Below are 20,557 nucleotides of genomic sequence, written 5' to 3' on the forward strand. Positions count from 1 at the left end.
TAAGATGGCTATAATAATAATAATAATAATAATAATAATAATAAAAAAAAAACAGAATATAAGTGTTGTCAAGGATGTGGAGAAATTGGAACCCTTCTACGTTGCTAATGGAAATGTAAATTAGTATAGCCATTTCCAAATACAGTATGGAGTTTTCTCAAAAACTTAAAAATAGAATTACCACATGATCCAGCAATCCCACTCTTGAGTAAATATCCAAAGGAATTTAAATCAGTATGTCAAAGAGATACCTACACTCCAATGCTTGTTTCAGCATTATTCGCAATAGCCAAGATACAGAAGCGACCTAAGTGTCCACCAGTGGATGGGTGGGAATGAGAAAATGGTTCAGCCACTCTGGAAGGAAGTTTCGCTGTTCCTCAAAACGTTAAATGTGGAATTACAATTGCACTTTTAGATCTATACTTAAAAGAATTGAAAACGTATTTTAAAAAGTACCATACACACATGTTCATAGCAGCACTATTCACAACAGCCAAAAGGTTGAAACAGCCCAAATGTTCTTGTCAGCGTTAGTAAGACCAAAATAATAGTGGCTCATATTTTTGAGAATTCATTATAGTAAGGTCAATAGGGAAGAAAAAAGAAGGGAAAATGGAAGGTGAAGAAGAGAGGGAAAGGACCAGTGTGGAAGTTGCTGTGAAAAAGGCATGTGCAGTGTATGCAGGGAATGGCAAAGGGTTTATTTTGACCTGATCAAAATAGTTTGTTAAATGGAGTCATGAGCTGGGGAGTTTGTGAAGGTGTGGCTGAAGCTGGTAAAGTGCCTTGATTACCGAGACTTCTGGGCCTCAAATGAAATAATACCTTGTTTCATAATTTATTAGTTTAAGGAAAGTAGATATATTTACTGCTTTATTACTAAAAAACAAAAAACAAAACAAAACGAAAAACAAGCAAAAAAAGACAAACTCACTAAAGAAAATCCCAATATGTCCCTTATATTTTTAAAAGCAGAATCTCAGTTGAGTTTTGATAATTTAATTCATAATAGTTATAGCTTTTCAAAAAACTAAATTATACAGTTGCTTACTGAGCAAAGTCTATCAGCACTTAAATTGTTGGGTCAGTGAGATGCTCATAGAATACTGACTGGAATGTATGCATCTTGCCCTCATGGATGATTTATAAAAAGGATATCTTGGGGGAGGGAAGGATGATTAGGTGGAGCAGAGAGAATTTTCAAGGCAACAAAACTACTATGCATGATACTGTAATGGTGGGTACATGCCATTACATGTTTGTCCAAACCCACGGAATGTACAACACTAAGAGTGAACCCTAATTAAGCTATGGACTCTGGGTGATAATGATGTGTCAATGTGGGTTCATCATTTGTAACAAATGTACCACTTTGGTGGGGGATGTTGATAATGGGAAAGACTGTGCATGTGTAGGGGCAGAGGACATATGGAAATCTCTGTTCCTTCCTCCCAGTTTTGCTGTGAACCTAAAAGTACTGTAAAAATAGTCTTCAAAAAACAGTATCTTTATTCATTTCAGTCACACATTTGGGAGAAGCACCATGGAACATGAATTGTATGTAGATATTGAATAGTAAGGAAACTGATTATAGCCTCCTGCTTGGGTCTTGTTTCCCTAGGGACATCATCTTTCTTATTAAGGTATAGAGAGAGAGTCAAGAAAGCAAAAAGAATGATTTTTGACATTCTACAATCTAGGTCTCACTAAACTCTATTCTGTTATACGGTAGATTTTTTTAGATTTGTTACTTTGAAACAAAATCTTGATAATCATTCAAACGTTCCTTTTGTACATTTGGTTTCCAAGTCCATTATTTCAAAATATTAAAATGCTTGATTTAACAAGGGGTCTGTCTTTCTTTTGATAAATATTCTTAATGTGCAAACATAATAGAAAAAAGACAGCATGATAAACTAGGTTACTAGGCAGTGAATACTTCTGAAATGATTTGCCTTCAGTCGGAACCCAATTGCTAAAATAAATCATTTAGAAACTCTTTTAATACTTAAATTCTATATCCTGATGGAGATAGAAACTGTGTATCTTTCATTCTCTCCAGCAAATCAACATCTGTAAAAGATTAAATTGCTTGTTTATTTATAAATGTGTTTCTTTAACAAAGGACATACCGATATTTACAGTATTTCATTTATGTTATGGAGTCATCAGCAGTGTAGAATTTTTTTAGGGACAATCTTCTCTGGGGTTATAATTTCCTAGTAGTTATTTCTCACAAAATCCCTTCGAATTTCATGGCTATTTTGCATAAGAAGTCCCTAAGATATTTGGCACTCAGCCTGGAGTTTGAGCATGAATATTATCTTTTTCTTGATTCTTATTACCTCCTGATTTGAATAAGTATTTGACTGTTGCTACCGTGCCAAATAATCACTTTCATTGTTTTTTCAAGAATGTTATTAGATTGAATTTATTTATAGAAGTCTGTGAAAAATATTTGGTTATTGTTTTAATGACTCATTGTTAAGAAAAAAAAACCTTGTAGTGGCACCTTTACGATAGTTCCCCCTTCCCATTGATTCATGTTTTAAGTGTACCTCAGGTGCAGGACATGACCAAATGCTCTAATGGAAGTAACTCTGGTTGCCAGTCTGGAACTCTGCTAGGGGGCTTTCATCAATGATTAATGCAATGCAAAAGATGGGGAGTTGGACAATAGTCACAGAATTTTGGATATGAAGATTTTATCTAGTTCAGTGCCTTCCTGTTTACTGATGTGGAAACTGAAAGCCAGGGTAGTTAAGTTAATTTGCCCAGATTCATGTTCTTTATTCCTTGTGATATCAAGGACCTTATACTTTCTACCTAAGTGATCCCTTTAAGAGCCTTGCTTTGAGAACTGTTACATGCTTTTTGGTTAAAGTTGTTTGTCACTTACAGTGGCAGCTAGATAGGGAGTCATTTGGTAGAGCTTTTGATTTTTGTCAGAGCCACTCCAATCAGCAAAACCTTAATTCTTGCCCGTTATATTGTTGGAAAAATACAAAGTTAATTCTTTCAGTAGCTTGTTTTGCCTTTAGAACAGAACCTGCTTATTGCATCAGCTTTACTGATAATCAGCTGCTCTACTCCTGCTTTTGTAAATGTGCTTGCTTATCCCAAAGAGTACTGTACTGGCTACCTGAATGCTGAGAGCACAGAACTTAAAAGAACCTGGAAGAGTCTGCCTATGTAATCCCTGTAAGACCTAAAGTCAAGGCTTAGATTTTGAAGCACTAGCTCATCTAGGACTGCCAGTGTAATAAAATACCTGAGTCTCCAACCCTCTGAGTGCCGATCGCTCCTCTGTCAAAGTCTGCTCCTTAACAATATCTTTGCCTGTGCTTTAGTGCACAGGGAATGGAGGTAACCTGAGAGCCTGTTTTACTGTAATTTGTAAGTTCTAGCAAGAGTGACTTCAAAACCTGATAGCTGTGATTTTGGTTTAAGTAACTTAGGTATTGTTTCTTATAGAGTTTTAAAAAACTGATAATAGGTGAACTTTTAATTATTATGAGTCTCTTAGTTTTTTATGTATGTGTATGTGTGTGTGTATATATGTATGTATGTGTGTCTATATATACATATATATATAGAGAGAGAGAGAGAGAAAGAGAGACCTTGTCATTTAATTTAAAAATAACAAAAAATTATTCTTGAATGAGATGTGAAACTGATACTGCATCTACAATTTTTCTTTCAAGATAGGTTAATAGATTTACTTACAGCATTTTTCTGGGCATCTCGTCAGAATATTAAAACATATCTTCTCCCTTCTTCCCTTCACTGAGGGGCTGCCTTTTGCCAGAACTAATCTCGGTGTCTCTTTTATTTGAAGAAATCTCTTTGAGGTGGGTAAAATGACTATATCATCACCAGTCCTGGCAGGCCTACAGGCACACTTAAGCACTGTATCCATGGTAATTGAAGGGAAATTTTTTACTTTTAATTTTAATCTTTTAAAGTAGCCATTTAATTCTTTGATATTAAAATCAACCTGTCACTGACTTCAGCACACTCTGATATGTTATTATGTAGATTGTAATTTAAAGCCGATATTTAATGTTACATAGACAGGAGCTCTGGCAAATGAGTTTCATGTTTTGTTTGTGGAAATCTGGGCACCAAGTGAGCTGACACTGGTTTAAATGTTTTATAAACCCTTTTTGCATTTTGATTATTCCTGTATAAAACTTAAAGTCATTCTTATTATAGTTAATAATACATTTTTAGATCAGCCTATTTAAAAGGTATCTTCAAATGAAAGGATGTTTTCATTAATTGTATCTCTTCGAGCACATAATATATTATGCTTAAGGGAAACACTTTCTGAAGTTTTCTTTACCCCATACCTGGACCTATTCATTATATAATTCTGATCCATTAGGTAATTCTAGTATTACTTTCTTAAGAAAATGTTTTCTCTTTTGATATTATCAAAGGGTCTCTTTTCTAGGGTTTGATGCCCAAGATGTAACTTGAGGAGAGTTATTTTTACCATCTTAATGAATATTGTTATTTCATTTACAAATAAAATGTTTTCTAGTACTTAAAACTCTTCCCTGAATTTTCTATGTTTTTACATAAACTCCAATGTAGTTTTCAGTTATTTCCCACAGTAGTCTTACATTGGGACCATACTCCCTGTAGTATTTTAAGAGCATTGACTCAGTGGAGAGCCTAAATTCTCATTAGAGGTGCCTGTGCTTTCTTGTGGAGTTTTCATTGCCAAACAGGTGAGGTTAGCAATTTCACCTTATCTTTCTGTCAGCATTAGCAGCAGCAAGACTGCTACCTCCACAGCCACAGAGAGAGGGGAGAAATTCCTGACAGGAATAAGAAAAAGGGTAAATTAGGCTGGGGAGTGGAAGAACTAAGGCTGCTGTGGTGCTCTCCAGTGTGTGTGCTTTACACCATCATAATATATTTCTTTGTAAATCTATTACAAAACAATTATATGTGCTTTAGTTTCCAGTGTTCCATTCCCCCAATACTGGCTATACTTGTTACCAGTTTTTATTTCAGAAGGTTTCTCAAGCACCAGAAATAGATTAAAATAAAAACACCCAAGTTGAGGATGGACATACTTTTAAGAAAGGTCATTATACTCCTTTGGTACTTCAAGGCTGTCTTTCCTTCAGCACTTCTTGTTGTTCAGATATGGTGATTTTTATTAAAAAGTAAAACTGGAGCTACAGCTAGGATTAAGACTATAGAATACATGCTCACATTCCTAAGACAGTAATTATTTGTATTGAAGTAAAGATTTATTTTCTAAAAATACATTATATTAAGTATATACATGTGTTTAAAGTGTTAATTTTTAATCATTTGTAGTAATTTACTTGTAAACCCTCTGAGGAAGGTTTGTAATATTTTTTTCCATTTTATCCATGATCAAATTGTTATATACATAGTGATTTACACAGGATTATAAGCAAGCTAGTAATGTGATGATGATGATGATGAAAAAGTTGAAGCAATTTATTCTGTTAGCAGGTTATACTAAGATAATTTTAAATTATTAATTTGCATATGTTTGTAGAATAATCAGAACTATTAGCACTGCAACTACTAGAATGAAAAGTAAATAAAGTGGAAGTAGGCAAATGGATAGGTAAAAGCTGAATTTTAGAAACTGCAGTGATTATGAGGCAGCATGTGGCTAAGAATGTCTACATTTACCAGTACAGAGATATATCCTAGGTACTGGAGAAAAAAGAAACAGAAGATGTTATTTGTGGCCTGCTTTAGTTGTTTTCCACAAGTGAAATCGAGCATCACTACTAATGGAAGGCATAAGGAAATATTACACTTGACATTAGGATCTCTTGTTCTTTTGTCTGCTGCCAATTAAAGTTGAGATTGTACTAATTATTGGAAATTGACCAATGCTTTATCAAAAATCCTTATAAATGCTTTGCCTAGTTCTTATTTATGTTTTCCTTTTTTCTCTTCTTTTCTACCCTCTCACCTTCCCCATTCACTTACGTTCATAAAACGGATCTAAAGTTCTGAAGTTTTAAGGAAAAGTTTCCTTTAGTTGTGTTATATGATATTCAGAAATATACATCCTGTGGCAAATTGCAATCTGGATTGACTTTTCTTAGTGATGGTTTGGCCATTATCTCCTATTTTACTCCCCCTTTCCTCCTATATCTTCACCATCATCATAATCATCATGATCATTGTCATCATTACGTGAATCTTTGGGAAACTCCCTACACACTACAGTGGAATTCACTTTTAAAAAATATGTTCCTTGTCATTCTCCTCCTTTTTTCCCTTATTACTTTTTCTTATTTGAAAATCCCTCACAACTTCAGTGCTATCTGAATATTTTATGTTAGACTGGTTCCTTATAGTTTCTGTCCTTTTTTGCATATGTTATTCAATACTTGGTTTTCTGTGAATTTCCTTTGCATTTCTTATTTTTTTCATCTGTATGAATTATATGTGAACTTTGATATGAATTTCTATTTCTTTCTTATTTTTTCCCATATCGAGATATTTACTGAGGGGCCAGGGAAGTAAAACGCTATATGCATTTGGTTATTTGTTGTCCTTAATGTCAGGAAGTTTACATTTTATTTAGTTGGAAGACATGATGGATAAGCTGTGGATAAATACCTAAATACAGAAATGTGTATGTATTGGATAGTTTACTATTGCTTAAGGCTTGTTTCTTAATCCCTCCAGGAAAGAAAGGAGAGGCTATCCAAATTTGAGTCTATTCGTCATTCAATTGCTGGGATAATTAGGTCTCCAAAGTCTGCACTGGGCCCTTCAGCAGTAAGTAGGATTAACTTTATATGCTACCGAAAATGGTCATTGTCTAGCTTCTTTATGATATATATACCAATGAATATTATATATAAATTTGTACTTACAAATGGAAAAATAAGAGCAAAATTTAATTTTTTGTATGCATATGAATCTGTTCATATATGTATATAGTAAAACCCCATTTGACATTGATATATGGAAGGCAGAAATAAACTTGTATTATGGACTTCTGTGGTAATAAATAATTACAAGGAACGTGAGGGCTTTATAAGAAGAATAACATAAACAAATTTCTAGTGAAACATAACATTTTTATGATAGGGATTACCGTATATGAATCTTAAAAATGTGTCAGTTTATATATATGTTCATAGTTTTAAGAACATTTTGACTATGAAATTGAAGTTTGATAGATTAATTCTTGAAATTTGGGTTTGTCATGTCACAGTGGTGCATAGAATACTCGTATTATTTATCTCTAGTAACAGTAGCTTGGCTAAGCAAGATTTCACTATGAAGAAATACACTGAGCTATTTCTCTAAAGTGTTAGGTTTCCTATTATTTGGAGGAGTTTTTTTTCCCTCAAATACACAGATAAATGAGGCCTTGAATCTTAATGTGAATGTGAAGGTTCCAGGTATTTTAAGTACAATAATCTAAGATGCATAACGATTTAAAGATACTTAATCATAATTTTAAAATTTCTCCTGACATAATATAGTATTTTTTGGAGTGTGCTAATTCAGTAAAGGTGAAATAGAAGAAGAAAATATTTTAATTAATGATTTTTTTCCTTATAAAAAAGTTCTAAAAACTTGCCAAATTGGCATAGTTATTTAAATTATTTTATTGTGATGTACTTCATATAACATAAAATTCCTCATTTTAAAGTATACACTTAGTAGTTTTTAGTATCTTCACTATGTTGTGCAACCATCACTATTATCCGATTCCAGAACATTTCAATCTCCCCAAAAGTTACTCCATACCTATTAGGAGTTTGTCTCAATTCCCTCCTTGCCCCATTTCCTGACAACCACTAATCTACTTTAGGTCCTTATGGATTTGCCTATTCTGGACATTTTACACAAATAGAATCATGCAACATGTGGCCTTTTGTATTTAGTTTCACTTATAATCTTTTTGAGATTCATCCATATTTGTAGCATGTAACAATACTTCATTTCTCTTTATGGCCGAATAATATTCCATCCTATGGATTTGCCACATATTGTTTATCTATTCATCAGCTGATAGACATGTGGGTTGTTTCCACTTTTGGCTCTTGTGAATAATTCTCCTATGAACTGTCATGTACATGTGTTTACGTAAACCTGTTTTTAGTTCTCTTGGGTATATACCTAGCAGTGGAATTGCTGCGTCATATAGTAATTCTATGTTTAAGTTTTTGAGGAGCTGCCAAACTGTTTTCCACAGTGGTTGCACCGTTTTACATTCCCATCAGCAATGTATGAATGTTCCAATTTCTCCACACCCTTACCAAAACTTGTTGTTTTCCATTTTTTTAAATTACAGGCATCCTACTGGGTGTGAGGTCATATCTTACTGTAGTTTTTATTTGTGTTTTCCTAGTGACTATAATGTTGAACATTTTTCATGTGGTTTTTGGCTGCTGGTATATGTTTTTTGGAGATAGTTGTTCATATCCTTTGCACATTTTTAAGTTTGTTTTTTTTTTATCGTTGAGCTGTGTTTTTTTTATATATTCTGGAAACAAGCATTTACAAATATTTTTCTCATTTTATGGATTGTCTTTTCACTTTTCTTGTACTGTCCTATGACATGCAAAAGTTTTTAATTTTGGTGAAGAAAAATTTGTTTATTTTTCTTTGATTGTAATGCTTTTGGTGTCATATCTAAAAAAAACCATTGTACAATCCAAGCTCATGCGGCTATTCATCTTTGTTTCCTTCTGCGGGTTTTTAGTTTTAGCTCTTACATTTATGACTTTCTTCCATTATGAGTTAATTTTTGCATAAGGAATAAGCAGAGGTCCAAATTCATTTTTTTACATATGGAAGTATATTTAATTTAAAATCTTTGAAAGCAACAGGTATGAATCATTGTTTCTCTATTCTAATGAATATAAATAAAGCAAATTAATTATGCATAGGAAAATGAAATTAGAAATAATCATGCTAGTATTCTTATTGGACTTGCCATATCTATTTGTCTCAATGTTTTTAACAGTGTGGTTAAAATGTAGAGTTATCTTTAAAGACATTCTAACGGAGCATGTAGATCAGCAGTCTTGATGGAAGGAAGAATGTAAGATAATTAGCTCATAGATGAATTTGGCTTTAACTGAACATTGTGTCTGGTGTCAGATGTTTAATATTTATTGTTATGATCAGGGTATTATTTTAACATGTTATATCAGCTCCAAGCATGTGAACTTTTTTCCCATGTACTAATGGAGTTAAATAAGCTATTATTAGTATCTCAGGGCACAGAGACCTGCACCACATACAGCATTTTCCCATTTTCAGGAGATTGTAATTTTGCATTGCAAACTATTTCTCAGAGACTGCTTCTGAAGCCAAGGATGGAGGTATTAGACAGGATAAATTGCATATTTTTAAAGCATACTGGCAATCATGAGGGTCCATTTTAGTTGAAAGTCTTTCAAACCGTCTTACATTTAATGAGATCTGTTCAAGTCATATCAAGAATACTGCCCTTTTCCCATGGCTATCTTTTTACTGCAGAATTTCTGTAATGAGTGGTTGGGCAAAACACTTGTTCCATCTTACAGCCACTTGTGAGTACTAGTTGTATCACTGGTATGTGGAGTGTATAGTGCCCCTCTAATAGTAGTAGCACTCTTTGAAAAATGTTCCTTAAAACCAGAATGAAGCACATTTTGGTCCAAATGATTCATTCTCTAGACATCAGAAGAATTATTAAATTATTCAGCTTCTATCTTTTTAAAATTTATGTTTTTCTATACTTCATTGACAGAGATGTTATTGTAATTTTAGAATTACTTTGTCCTAGAATTTAGAGAATAAAAATACTTTTGAAATAAAAATGTGCTTCCTTTATATAAAATAATATTGTAAATAAGATTTGCTTGCCTAGAATATTGTTAATTCAGCTATATTTAAGTTGTATATCAATTATAATGTCAGTATTATAATGCTTGGCTTCCATCATTGACATAGGGGAATATAGTTATTTTCATGCATAACATTAAGCCTCTTGTATTTTTCAGTGTTCTCCTTCAAGTCTAGCAGAGCAACTTTGTACTTCCTCTAATAAGGCGTGTTATTAATTTCAGGTTAAATATTATACATTTTAAACTTAGTTTTACTATTCTTTTTTTTTTTCCTTTTTTCGTGTCCGGCAACGGACCGCAACCCTCAGTGTCGCGCCCGTATCGGACCGGGACCGGCAATGGGATCGCAACCCTCGGTGCTGTGCCCGCCCCTCGCTCAGCCAGTGAGCGGGAACCGGTCTGTATGTGGGATCCGAACCCTCGGCGGGAGCGCCGCCGCGCTCCCAAGCGGCGCACTGTAGCAGTGCGCCACCGGGCCAGCCCCTTACTATTCTTTTAATTATTCTTAAGTTCTTAATTTACTTTTTTCCCTTTAGTCATTAAGATGAAAAAGTAACAAGGGAAAATAAAGTTTTTTTGTATTATATCACTGTCATGAACTGAATTCTCCTGTATAGTCAATAATGTTTAGGAAAATTGAACATTATTCTCTGAATTGCAAGTTTTAAATCACTTAAGTTATCATGTAATTTTCAAGAAGGGCTTATTGGGATTTATTTTCTATAATTTTCACTGTTTAATGGAGCAAATCTGTTCTTTTATAAGTTTGCTCAAATGCTTAAAACAAATGACATGATCATGTCAGACTGTGTTCTACACAGGCAATCCCAACTTGAGTATGATTACATACTGACTCATTGCAGTGATCTAGTAATTAAATGTGTGATATGAAATTGGCATTGAATACAGTTAATTAATGAAAACATGCTATTGATATAGGGGAACATTGTATGTACAAAATATATGAGTTTAATGAAAGAATATGCAATACTGAAAAACTTCAGTAAAACTTCAGTGAAATGATGAGAGTGGATGAATGAGAGTCACAAGCACAACTGGAAAAAGTAAATGAATAAAAATAATACAGAGGGAAAAGAAGTGATTACAGTCAGCCCTCTGTATCCACGAGTTTTGCTATCGTGGATTCAACCAACTGTGGATTTAAAATATTTGAAAAAAAAACCCAATAAAAAATACAACAATAAAAAATAATACAAATAAAAAACAATATACTATAACAACTATTTTCATAGCATTTACATTGTATTAGGTGTTAAAGTAATCTACAAATGATTTAAAGTATATAGGAAGATTTGCATACATTATATGCAAATACTAAATACTAAGCAATTTTATGTAAGGGACTTGAGCATCCTCAGATTTTAGCATTGGGGGCGGGGTTTGGTTCTGAAGACAATCCCTGTGCATACTAACAAACAGGCTAGGCAAGTCAATCAAAATGTGTCTTATTAAGTATAACATTAATTGTATTGGATTAACTGTAACTTCCAGAAAGAAGGCTTCACCCCCTACCCCTGACCCCATATCTTTGGCATAAATCTCAGATAATTTACCAACAAGGAAAAAAATCTTTCTCCACTGAGGTTTAGACAGATGGGATATATGGGGTAAAATCTTCATTTTATTTGCGATGTCATTATGATTGGCTCTCGTAGTGTTGGGTTTTGTTTTTGATACTACATTCTATTACTAGTAAGCTTGGAAAACTGTATTGGAATTTTATTGAAATCATATTAATAGAGTTGTTCCTTTCAATGCTTCCAGAGAGGTCTCTGAAAGACCTGATAGACCCAGGCAAAAAATATGTGTGACTTTTCCCTGTGTTTGTGTGCACACACATGTGTACACACAGATACACTCACAATAAATTCAGTGTAACTTTCATAACAGTGTTGTCTAGGGGATGAGGAATAACAAGTCTCTGAGCTTCCCTTCCCACCCAAAAGAAACTAATAAATCTGTAGAAGTGGAGTGTAATCTCTATTAGATAGCAATATATGTTTCTTCCTATATCCTTTTTTCTTTTAAACAACAAAACAAAACTTTGGGGGATGATGAAATGTTCTGGAATTAGATAGTGGTGTTGGCTGCACAGCTCAGTGAATGTGGAAAACCCCACTGAATTGTACCCTTTGAAAGAATAAATTGCATGATAGGTGAATTATATCTCAATAAAGCTGCTATGCTTAAAAAAAGAAAACAAAACAAAACTTAGATATTTTCTCAGTATGATTTTTTTTTACCCAAACATCTTCCTCATATTCAAATCCTTAAATTAATTTCTTGGAGTGATAGCTGAGCTTTTGTATTTGAAACACATTTCAGACTTAATGAATTCTCCAGGCTCTGCATTCTCCCAGTTCTAAATAAATGCAAATTTGGAAGGGTAAATTGGCTAGGACAAGAAATCAAGCACATGACATCCTTGTGTGTGATGCTTTCCTATTGTGTAGACCATTTTGAGAGACAATGATAAAAACATGTCCTCTTCAAAGGCGTTACATTGAATTTCTTATATTTGTAATTTTTTTCAGAGAAAACAATCAATAAAGCACTTTTGCCATTGGCAAGACTTGGAAATATTTCTATTACAGCCCAAAATTTTAGTACTTACTATTATTAAAGGCACTGTGATAAAATTTTATAAAAGAAATATTTGATTATTTTGACTATCTTCTTTAAGAATTATAAACTATTAGTATCAGTATACACGAGAAGTTAATTTTGTGTGGATTATGTGTTTGTTTTTAAAAGCTATATTCTTTTACCTCTTATAGCTGTAGCTGTTGTTTATATAATTCATTCTTTAAATCCATTTTGGGGAACAAATTAAACATTTAAAAAAATATTATGTTTATCATAAATAGTACTAAAATAAAAAGACTTAATTTACAAAAAATTTCCACATACAGTCACACCATGTATATATTTAAAATATCAAAAAATGTCATAAGTGGAAGAAGTAAAAACCAAAATGTGGACTTTGAGGTCTATTGGGGACTTTTCAAGGTTTCTTTTTTAACTAATAGAAGGGGTTTTGGATAACATGAAATAGAACTTTAACCAGTAAGTTTTGGGCATCTTTAGTGGTACAAAACAATAAAGGCTATGTTCAAAACTGGTTTTCTTTTGCTACAAAGATACCATGCTTTGGTCCTATACAGAGTTCATAATATTAGTCTGTAAAATCTCATATGTGAATATTTCCCTTTCATTTATTATTAGTTCTGATTTTCCCAATGTATAAATTACTTTCTCATGAGGCATTGTGCATATTGTATTTTGAGAATCTTAAGAGTTAGTGTGCAGTAGCGTACCTTACCCAAAAAGTACTCTTACCATCTGGGCAGTTTAGTTCATGTGGGTTATTAAAAACAACAACAAGAAAATTTTTACTTGTAACCAGAAAATGTGTGATTCCATTTACCATCAATTAAAAACATTCCAAGGAAATATAGTCAGTTCTTAATTATCTCTGCTCTTTGAAATTAATTTTTGGCCTTCTGAAATAACAGATAATTTGCTTTTTTTGTCTTGCTCATGCCTTATAATCTCCACTCTTTTTGCCATGTGTTTGTTATTGCATGCTGGTGGTTTTCAGCAAATGCTATTTCTATCAAGGCTTTATCTGCCCATTGCTTTTCAAGAGCAGGACCAGACATGTAGCAGAGGTAATGGTTGAGGATGTCAGATGAATGAAGATAAAGGCAGTACAGCAAGGCAGCATCAAAGACCTCAGATGCTCCTGGAACAATGACATGGACAGCTCAGAGCCACAGTACGGCACAGCAGCAAGGCAGCATCAAAGACCTCAGATGCTCCTGGAACAATGACATGGACAGCTCAGAGCCTATGAGATTGAGAGTTAATTCCGTAAAAAGAAATAACTCAATTTTTAACCTAAATAAAGATGACATTGTTTTCTGATAAATTTCTCTTATGTCTCATTTTTCATAATTTTTCTGGTTGATAAATATTAATATATAGATTTATTTTATGATATGGTGAAAAAGACTGTAAATGCTAGTTGTAAATACTAATATCGTGTGTACCTATGTGTGATAGATAGGAAGAAAAAGTATTGAAGGATAAATGTATGTGTGCTAAACTTCAGCACCAGTGCTCCAAAAGGTATTTCGTTTAAAAGTAATGATAATTTCAGAGTCATCATATAACTTTTAATTGGTTAATTAAAGGGAGGAACATTTGTAAGAAGCATTTATAATTGCTGTGAATTTTACCAGAAAAAAATCAGTGTTTTTCTCTAATTTAGTTTTTCTGTGTAATATTTGCTCCAGCTCTCTGATATGATCTCTATAACTGAGAAGCCCCTGGCAGAACAGGACTGGTACCATGGTGCTATTCCCAGAATAGAGGCACAAGAGCTGTTAAAACAACAAGGAGACTTCTTGGTTCGAGAGAGTCATGGGAAACCTGGTGAATATGTCCTTTCTGTATATTCTGATGGACAAAGGAGACACTTTATCATTCAATTTGTTGATGTACGTTTTCAGTTTAGTTTGTATGTATATTTTGATGTAGTTTATTGTGGTATAATTGTATTTAAATGGTGAATGGTTTATAATAAATGCCTGTAACACTTAAAGTTTAGCACTTTTTTTTCTGAATTTCTTAAATGTAGAGCTCTAAAAATTCACTAACATGTTAAATTTTTTAAGGAAATATGTACGTAGAAATATTTTAAATTAAAAATAGTTTTTACAAATATAAATTAAATTTAAGTATGTAACTATTTAAAATATGTTAAGTTAAACTTGAACATTAAAGATATTTTAAATGAAACATAATGTGATTATAATAATTTAAAAAAAAATTTTTCCCAGGGAAACTTAAAGTTATAAAATTTATACTTTTGAAATTGACCCTTGAAATTGCTTTCAAAATGGTGCCATGAGAAACTTTTAAGAAATATTTTACTGAATAGTGATAATGAAATTTCTTAATGAATGACACAATGATAGTTGAATTTGTTTTATGATTGACTAAGGACTAAAGGTTTTTCCTCTTTATATATAAGCTGTCGTTTGCTGGTATTAATAAACAATAATTAGAAGGTGATGAACAATTTAAAAAATAATCTATTAATACTGCTATTATAATGCTAATTTATTTTTTGAAATTTATACAGGTATTGCTAAACTGCTTTATATATTACATTTTCTTTATTGAGCATTAAACAGGTAAACAGTAGTTTCAAAATGTTCACTTTACCCACTGAGAATTTTTTAATATTTTGGCGTATGAAGGAATTGATGCCTCTGTTTGTCATTTTTCACTCCATCATTTCAAATGGCATGTGTTTTCAAGGTGGCTGTCCACAGGATTTAAGTTTATATCCAGAGTGATACTGGTTGCTTTACAGAAGGGTTAAGCCATTATTATTGTTAGATGAACCTCAGAGGGTTTTAGGTAACTTAGGTAACTTTATATATATATATATATATATATATATGTATATATGTATGTATATATATTTGTATATATGTATAACAATGTAATATACATTTTATATATAATATATATTATATATGTCAATGTACATATTGATGTATGTATTTTTGAGGCAAAATTCACATACCATCAAATTAGCCATTTAAAAATGTACATTAGTACACTTCAGTGTAATGTATATTAGTAATGTACATTAGAACATTAGCACACATCAGTGGCATTTAGTAAATTTACTTCTAGTAACTATAGTTTAATTAAAATAGATGCCATTCAGATGGTTGAAAGGAGTAAGCCTACTAAAGTACTGTGTATATTATAATTTTCAAACTGTTTAACTTTGCATAGTATTCAGACCTCAACTTGATAATCATGTTTGCCCATTTTCATACATCCAACTTACTGTTAGAAACTATACTGTTTCTAATAGTATTGTCGTTCTTTATTTCCTTGGCAAGCTCTTTTGTAATTTGTATGTGCCTTTAAGTTATGGATGTGGGTAAACTACACTATTACAATTTGTGACCACGTTGGCAATATTTATAAAATGGTATGAAAATTATAAAAGGAAAGATTGTAGGTAAAATATAAACTAATTAATTACAACTTATTTGAATATTTCCTTCCATTTTCTTTTTTTCCCTTTAAATTTTTATTTTGTCGATATACAATGTGGTTGATTATTATGGCCCATCACCGAAACCTCCCTCCCTCCACCCTCTCCCCCCTCCCACCCAACAATGTCCTTTCCGTTTGCTTGTTGTAAAAACTTCAAAGGATTGTAGTTGTTATATCTTCCCCTCCCACCCCCCCGGTTATTTTGTGTGTGTGTGAGTGAATTTATTTATTTATTTTTAGCTCCCACCAATAAGTGAGAACATGTGATATTTCTTTTTCTCTGCCTGACTTGTTTCACTTAATATTATTCTCTCAAGGTCCACCCATGTCGTTGCAAATGGCAGTATTTCATTCGTTTTCATATATTATTTTTTGACAGTTTTTTTATTGAAAGATAATTTTTTATATATATTTGTGGGGTACAGAATTTAATATCAATACATGTGTACAATATGTGGTGATTAAATCAGGATAATTAGTAAACTCATGTTAACAAAATGTCATCAATCTTTGTAACCCTTAACTAATTTCTCACTAACCCTCTTCCCCTCTCCCTTTCCCACCTCTAATAACCACAGTTCTGTTCTCTCTCTCTCTTTTTTAAAAAAATTTCAATGCATTATTGTGGGGTTTTTTTTCTCTCTTTCCTTCTTTCTTTCTTTTAGCTCCCACTTATGAGTGAGGACATGTGTATTTCTCTTTTTGTGCCTGGCTTATTTCGCTTAACATAACTTTCTCTAAGTTCTTCCATGTTGCTGTGAATGGCAGAATTTCTTTTCTTTTTTTTTTTTTTTTGAGACCGGCCGCACCACGCTTAGCCAGTGAGTGCTGTGAGCGCACCAGTCATCCCCATATAGGATCCAAACCCGCGGCAGGAGCGCTGCTGTGCTCCCAGCGCCACACTCTCCCGAGTGCGCCACGGGCTCGGCCCAGAATTTCATTTTTTTTATGGCAGAGCAATATCCCATTGAGTAAATATACCACATTTTCCTTATCCAGTTGTCTGTTGATGGACATCAAATGACTTGTTGGCCATTTGTATATATTCTTTAGAGAAATGTCAATTTAGCTCTTTTGCCCATTTTTTAATAGGGTTGCTTGTTTTTTTCTTGTAAAGTTGTTTGAGTTCCTTGTATATTCTGGACATTAATCCTTTGTCGGATGTATCTTTTACAAATATTTTCTACCACTCTGTTGGTTGTCTTTTAGCTCTGTTAATTGTTTCTTTTGCTGTGCAGAAGCTTTTTAGTTTGATATAATCCCATTTGTTTATTTTTCCTTTAGTTGCCCATGCTATTGGGGTTGTATTCATGAAGTCTGTGTCCAGTTCTATTTCCTGAAGTGTTTCTCCTATGTTTTCTTTAATAAGTTTTATTGATTCAGGGTACATATTTAAATCCTTAGTCCATTTTGAGTTAATATTAGTATATGGTGAGAGGTATGGGGCTAGTTTCATTCTCCTGCATATGGATATCCAGTTCTCCCAGCACCACTTGCTGAAGAGGCAGTCCCTACCCCAGTGAATAGGCTTGGTGCCTTTGTCAAAGATCAGATGGCAGTAAGTGTGTGGGTTGATTTCTGGATTCTCTATTCTATTCCATTGATCAGTGTGTCTGTTTTTATGCCAGTACCATACTGTTTTGGTTATTATAGCTTTGTAGTATAGTTTAAAGTCAGGTAGTGTTATGCCTCCAGCTTTATTTTTTTTGCTCAGCATCGTTTTGACTATGCGTGGTCTTTTATTATTGCATATAAATGTCTGGAGAGTTCTTTCCATTTCTGAGAAAAATGTCATTGGAATTTTGATGGGGATTGCATTGAATTTGTATATAACTTTGGGTAGTATGGCCATTTTCACTATGTTGATTCTTCCAATCCAAGAGCATGGGATATCTTTCCATCTTCTTGTATCCTCTCTAATTTCTCTCAGTAGTGGTTTGTAGTTCTCCTTATAGAGATTTTTCACATTCTTGGTTAGCTTAATTCCTAAGTATTTTATTTTTTTGGTGGCTATTGTAAATGGGCCGGCTTTCTTGACTTCTCTTTCCGCATGTTCACTATCAGAGAAAAGAAATGCTACTGATTTTTGTGTGTTGATTTTGTATCCTGCTACTGCACTGAAATCATTTATCAACTGCAAGAGTTTTTTTGTAGAGGCTTTAGGCTGTTCGATATATAGGATCATGTCATCTGCAAACAGGGATAGCTTGACTTCTTTTCCAATCTCGATGCCCTTTATTTCCTTCTCTTCCCTGACTGCTCTGGCTAGTACTTCCAATACTATGTTGAATAGGAGTGGTGAGAGTGGGCATCCTTGTCTAGTTCCTGTTCTTAAAGGAAAAGCTTTCAGCTTTTACCCATTCAGGATGATGTTGGCAGTGGTTTTGTCATATATGGCTTTAATCATGTTGAGATACTTTCCATCTATACCTAACATATAGAGGGTCTTTGTCATGAATGGGTGCTGAATTTTATTGCTTCCTGGATCTGAAGATCTGTGAGTTTTCCTATGCCTGGGAAGTTTTCTGCCCCTATTTTGTTGAATATATTTTCAATACATTCTCCTTTTTCCTCCCCTTCTGGAATACCCATGACTTGGATATTTGAGCGCTTAAGGTTGTCTGATGTCTCTCTCAGATTTTCTTCAATATCTTTGATTCTTTTTTCTTGTCTGCTTGTGTTATTTCAATCAGTCCATCTACAAGTTCAGAGGTGCTCCCTTCAACTTCCGCTATCCTGCTGGTTAAACTCTCCATTGTGGTTTTTATTTCGCTGAATAACTTCTTCAGTTCAGCAAGTTCTGCTACATTTTTTTTCAGGTCATTGATTTCCTTGTACATTTCCTCTTTCATGTCCTGTATACTTTTTCTCGTTTCATCATGCTGTCTAGCTGAGTTTTCTTGTATCTCAATCAGTTTCTTTAGAATTATCACTCGAAATTCCTTGTCATTCATTTCAAGGGCTTCCTGTTCTATAGGATCTAGAGTTTGAGATTTATTAACTTTTGGTGGTGTACTTTCTTGGTTTTTTGGTATTTCTGGTATCTTTTTTTGATGTTTATTCATATTAGCAGGGGGTTTCACAGTGCACAGGTTTGACACTATTGACTAACTAAGGTGTGGCTGTGTTTGTCAATTTGGTATGGCTACCTCTGTGACTGCTCAGTTGGCCCCTAGGGTCTTGTGTGTGTGGTTGCCTCAGGTTTAGGCCTCTCCGGAGAGCCACCTCTCTGGTCAGCTTGGACTCTGCTAGGCTGCTTGATCACGCATTGGCGGCCCCACACACAGGGTGTGTGTTTTCTGCCGAGTCTCCGCTTCCATAGCCGGACGTCTGCTCGCTCTGTGCGCACTAGGCGGGGTTGTTGGACCTCGCAGAGGCGGCCCGCTGGGTGTGTGTTTTCTGCCGAGTCTCCGCCTCCCTAGCTGGACGTCTCCCCACTCTGTGCGCACTAGGCTGGGCTGTTGCACCTCGCAGAGGTGGCCCGCCGGGTGTGTGTTTTCTGCCGAGTCTCCGCCTCCCTAGCCGGGCGTCTCCCCGTTCTGTGCACAGTAGGCGGCGGGGCTGTTGGACTTCGCAGAGGCGGCCCACAGGGTGTGTGTTTTCTGCTGAGTCTCTGCCTCCCTAGCCGGACACCTCCCGGCTCTGTGCGCTCTAGAGTGGTCTGGGACGTGTCTTCTGCTACCCTCGTCTATCAGCCGGGCCTTCAAGCCCCTGCTCGGCACCGCCCCTCCCAGGAAGTCTTTCAGGTTTCTGCTAGGCGTAGACGGCCGGTCGCTCTGGGTGCTTTTGTAGCACTGTATAGGGCTTTCTCGGGACTTACCACCTTCCTCCTGGTATTGCAGTTATCTGTGTACTTGTCTTATCTCCCACACCGGAGCGTGAGCTCCTCGGGGGAGGATCCCGCAGCACACAGTTCCTCTTTGATTCCCCCCGGCGCGGAACGACTCCGGTGCCCGCCCGCAGTCAGCTGTCCGGCAGGTTCAAGCGAGCTCGGGAGCGCTTCAATCACACTTTTCCTAACCATAAATCAGTTAGGCATTTTTCCGAACTGGTGGCTGCAGAGATGGTATCTGCCTCCTGGTAATAGGAAGTTTGCCGGGGGCCGGAGCCCAGGGTGCGGTGGAGTGACAATTGGCCCGGCCCGTTCTTCCCTGTCCTCCCACTGTTGGCCGGGGGCTCCCCACGCCACCAGCCCCGCCAGAGAACCATGGGGGAAGTGGGATGTGAGGCCGGCCCGCAGACCCTGGGAGGCCCCGCGCCAGGGCAAGGAAGTGGGAAGGCTCAGTGAGGAGCCGAGCCGGGTGAGGAGGGCAGGCCTGGCCGAGCCGGCCGGCTCCTCCCCGACCCAAGAAAATGGAGGCAGCCCTGGGCCAGTGACTGACCTAGGGGGGTGGGCGGATGCCGGACGGGTGTCTGCCCCGCAAGCAGGGCCGGGCTGGGGGTCACTCACAGAGCTGGGCCGGCCGAGCGGCTCCCTCTCCATTATCGCGTCATCCTAGCCACCGCTGCCTCGGGCTGCTCACTCAGTCCCGCAGCACGGCTCGGGCGCTCCCAGGAATCTTCTTTAATGTCGCCCCTAA

General features: G+C 35.4%; 1 protein-coding gene across 1 annotated transcript in view; it reads left to right on the forward strand.

Moving 5' to 3' along the window:
• Positions 1-20,557, forward strand: part of LOC103608412 (tyrosine-protein kinase Fer-like) — a gene marked incomplete at its 3' end in the record, with an annotated part of 46,459 nt that overhangs the window by 19,810 nt on the left and 6,092 nt on the right. The window contains exons 2-3 of the mRNA XM_008592847.1: positions 6,703-6,795; positions 14,189-14,392. Of these exons, the coding sequence (XP_008591069.1) occupies positions 6,703-6,795; positions 14,189-14,392 (297 nt within the window). The remainder of the gene's footprint in view (positions 1-6,702; positions 6,796-14,188; positions 14,393-20,557) is intronic.

The sequence above is a fragment of the Galeopterus variegatus genome, unplaced genomic scaffold (assembly GCF_000696425.1).
Source record: "Galeopterus variegatus unplaced genomic scaffold, G_variegatus-3.0.2 Scaffold8402, whole genome shotgun sequence".
NCBI lineage: Eukaryota > Metazoa > Chordata > Mammalia > Dermoptera > Cynocephalidae > Galeopterus > Galeopterus variegatus.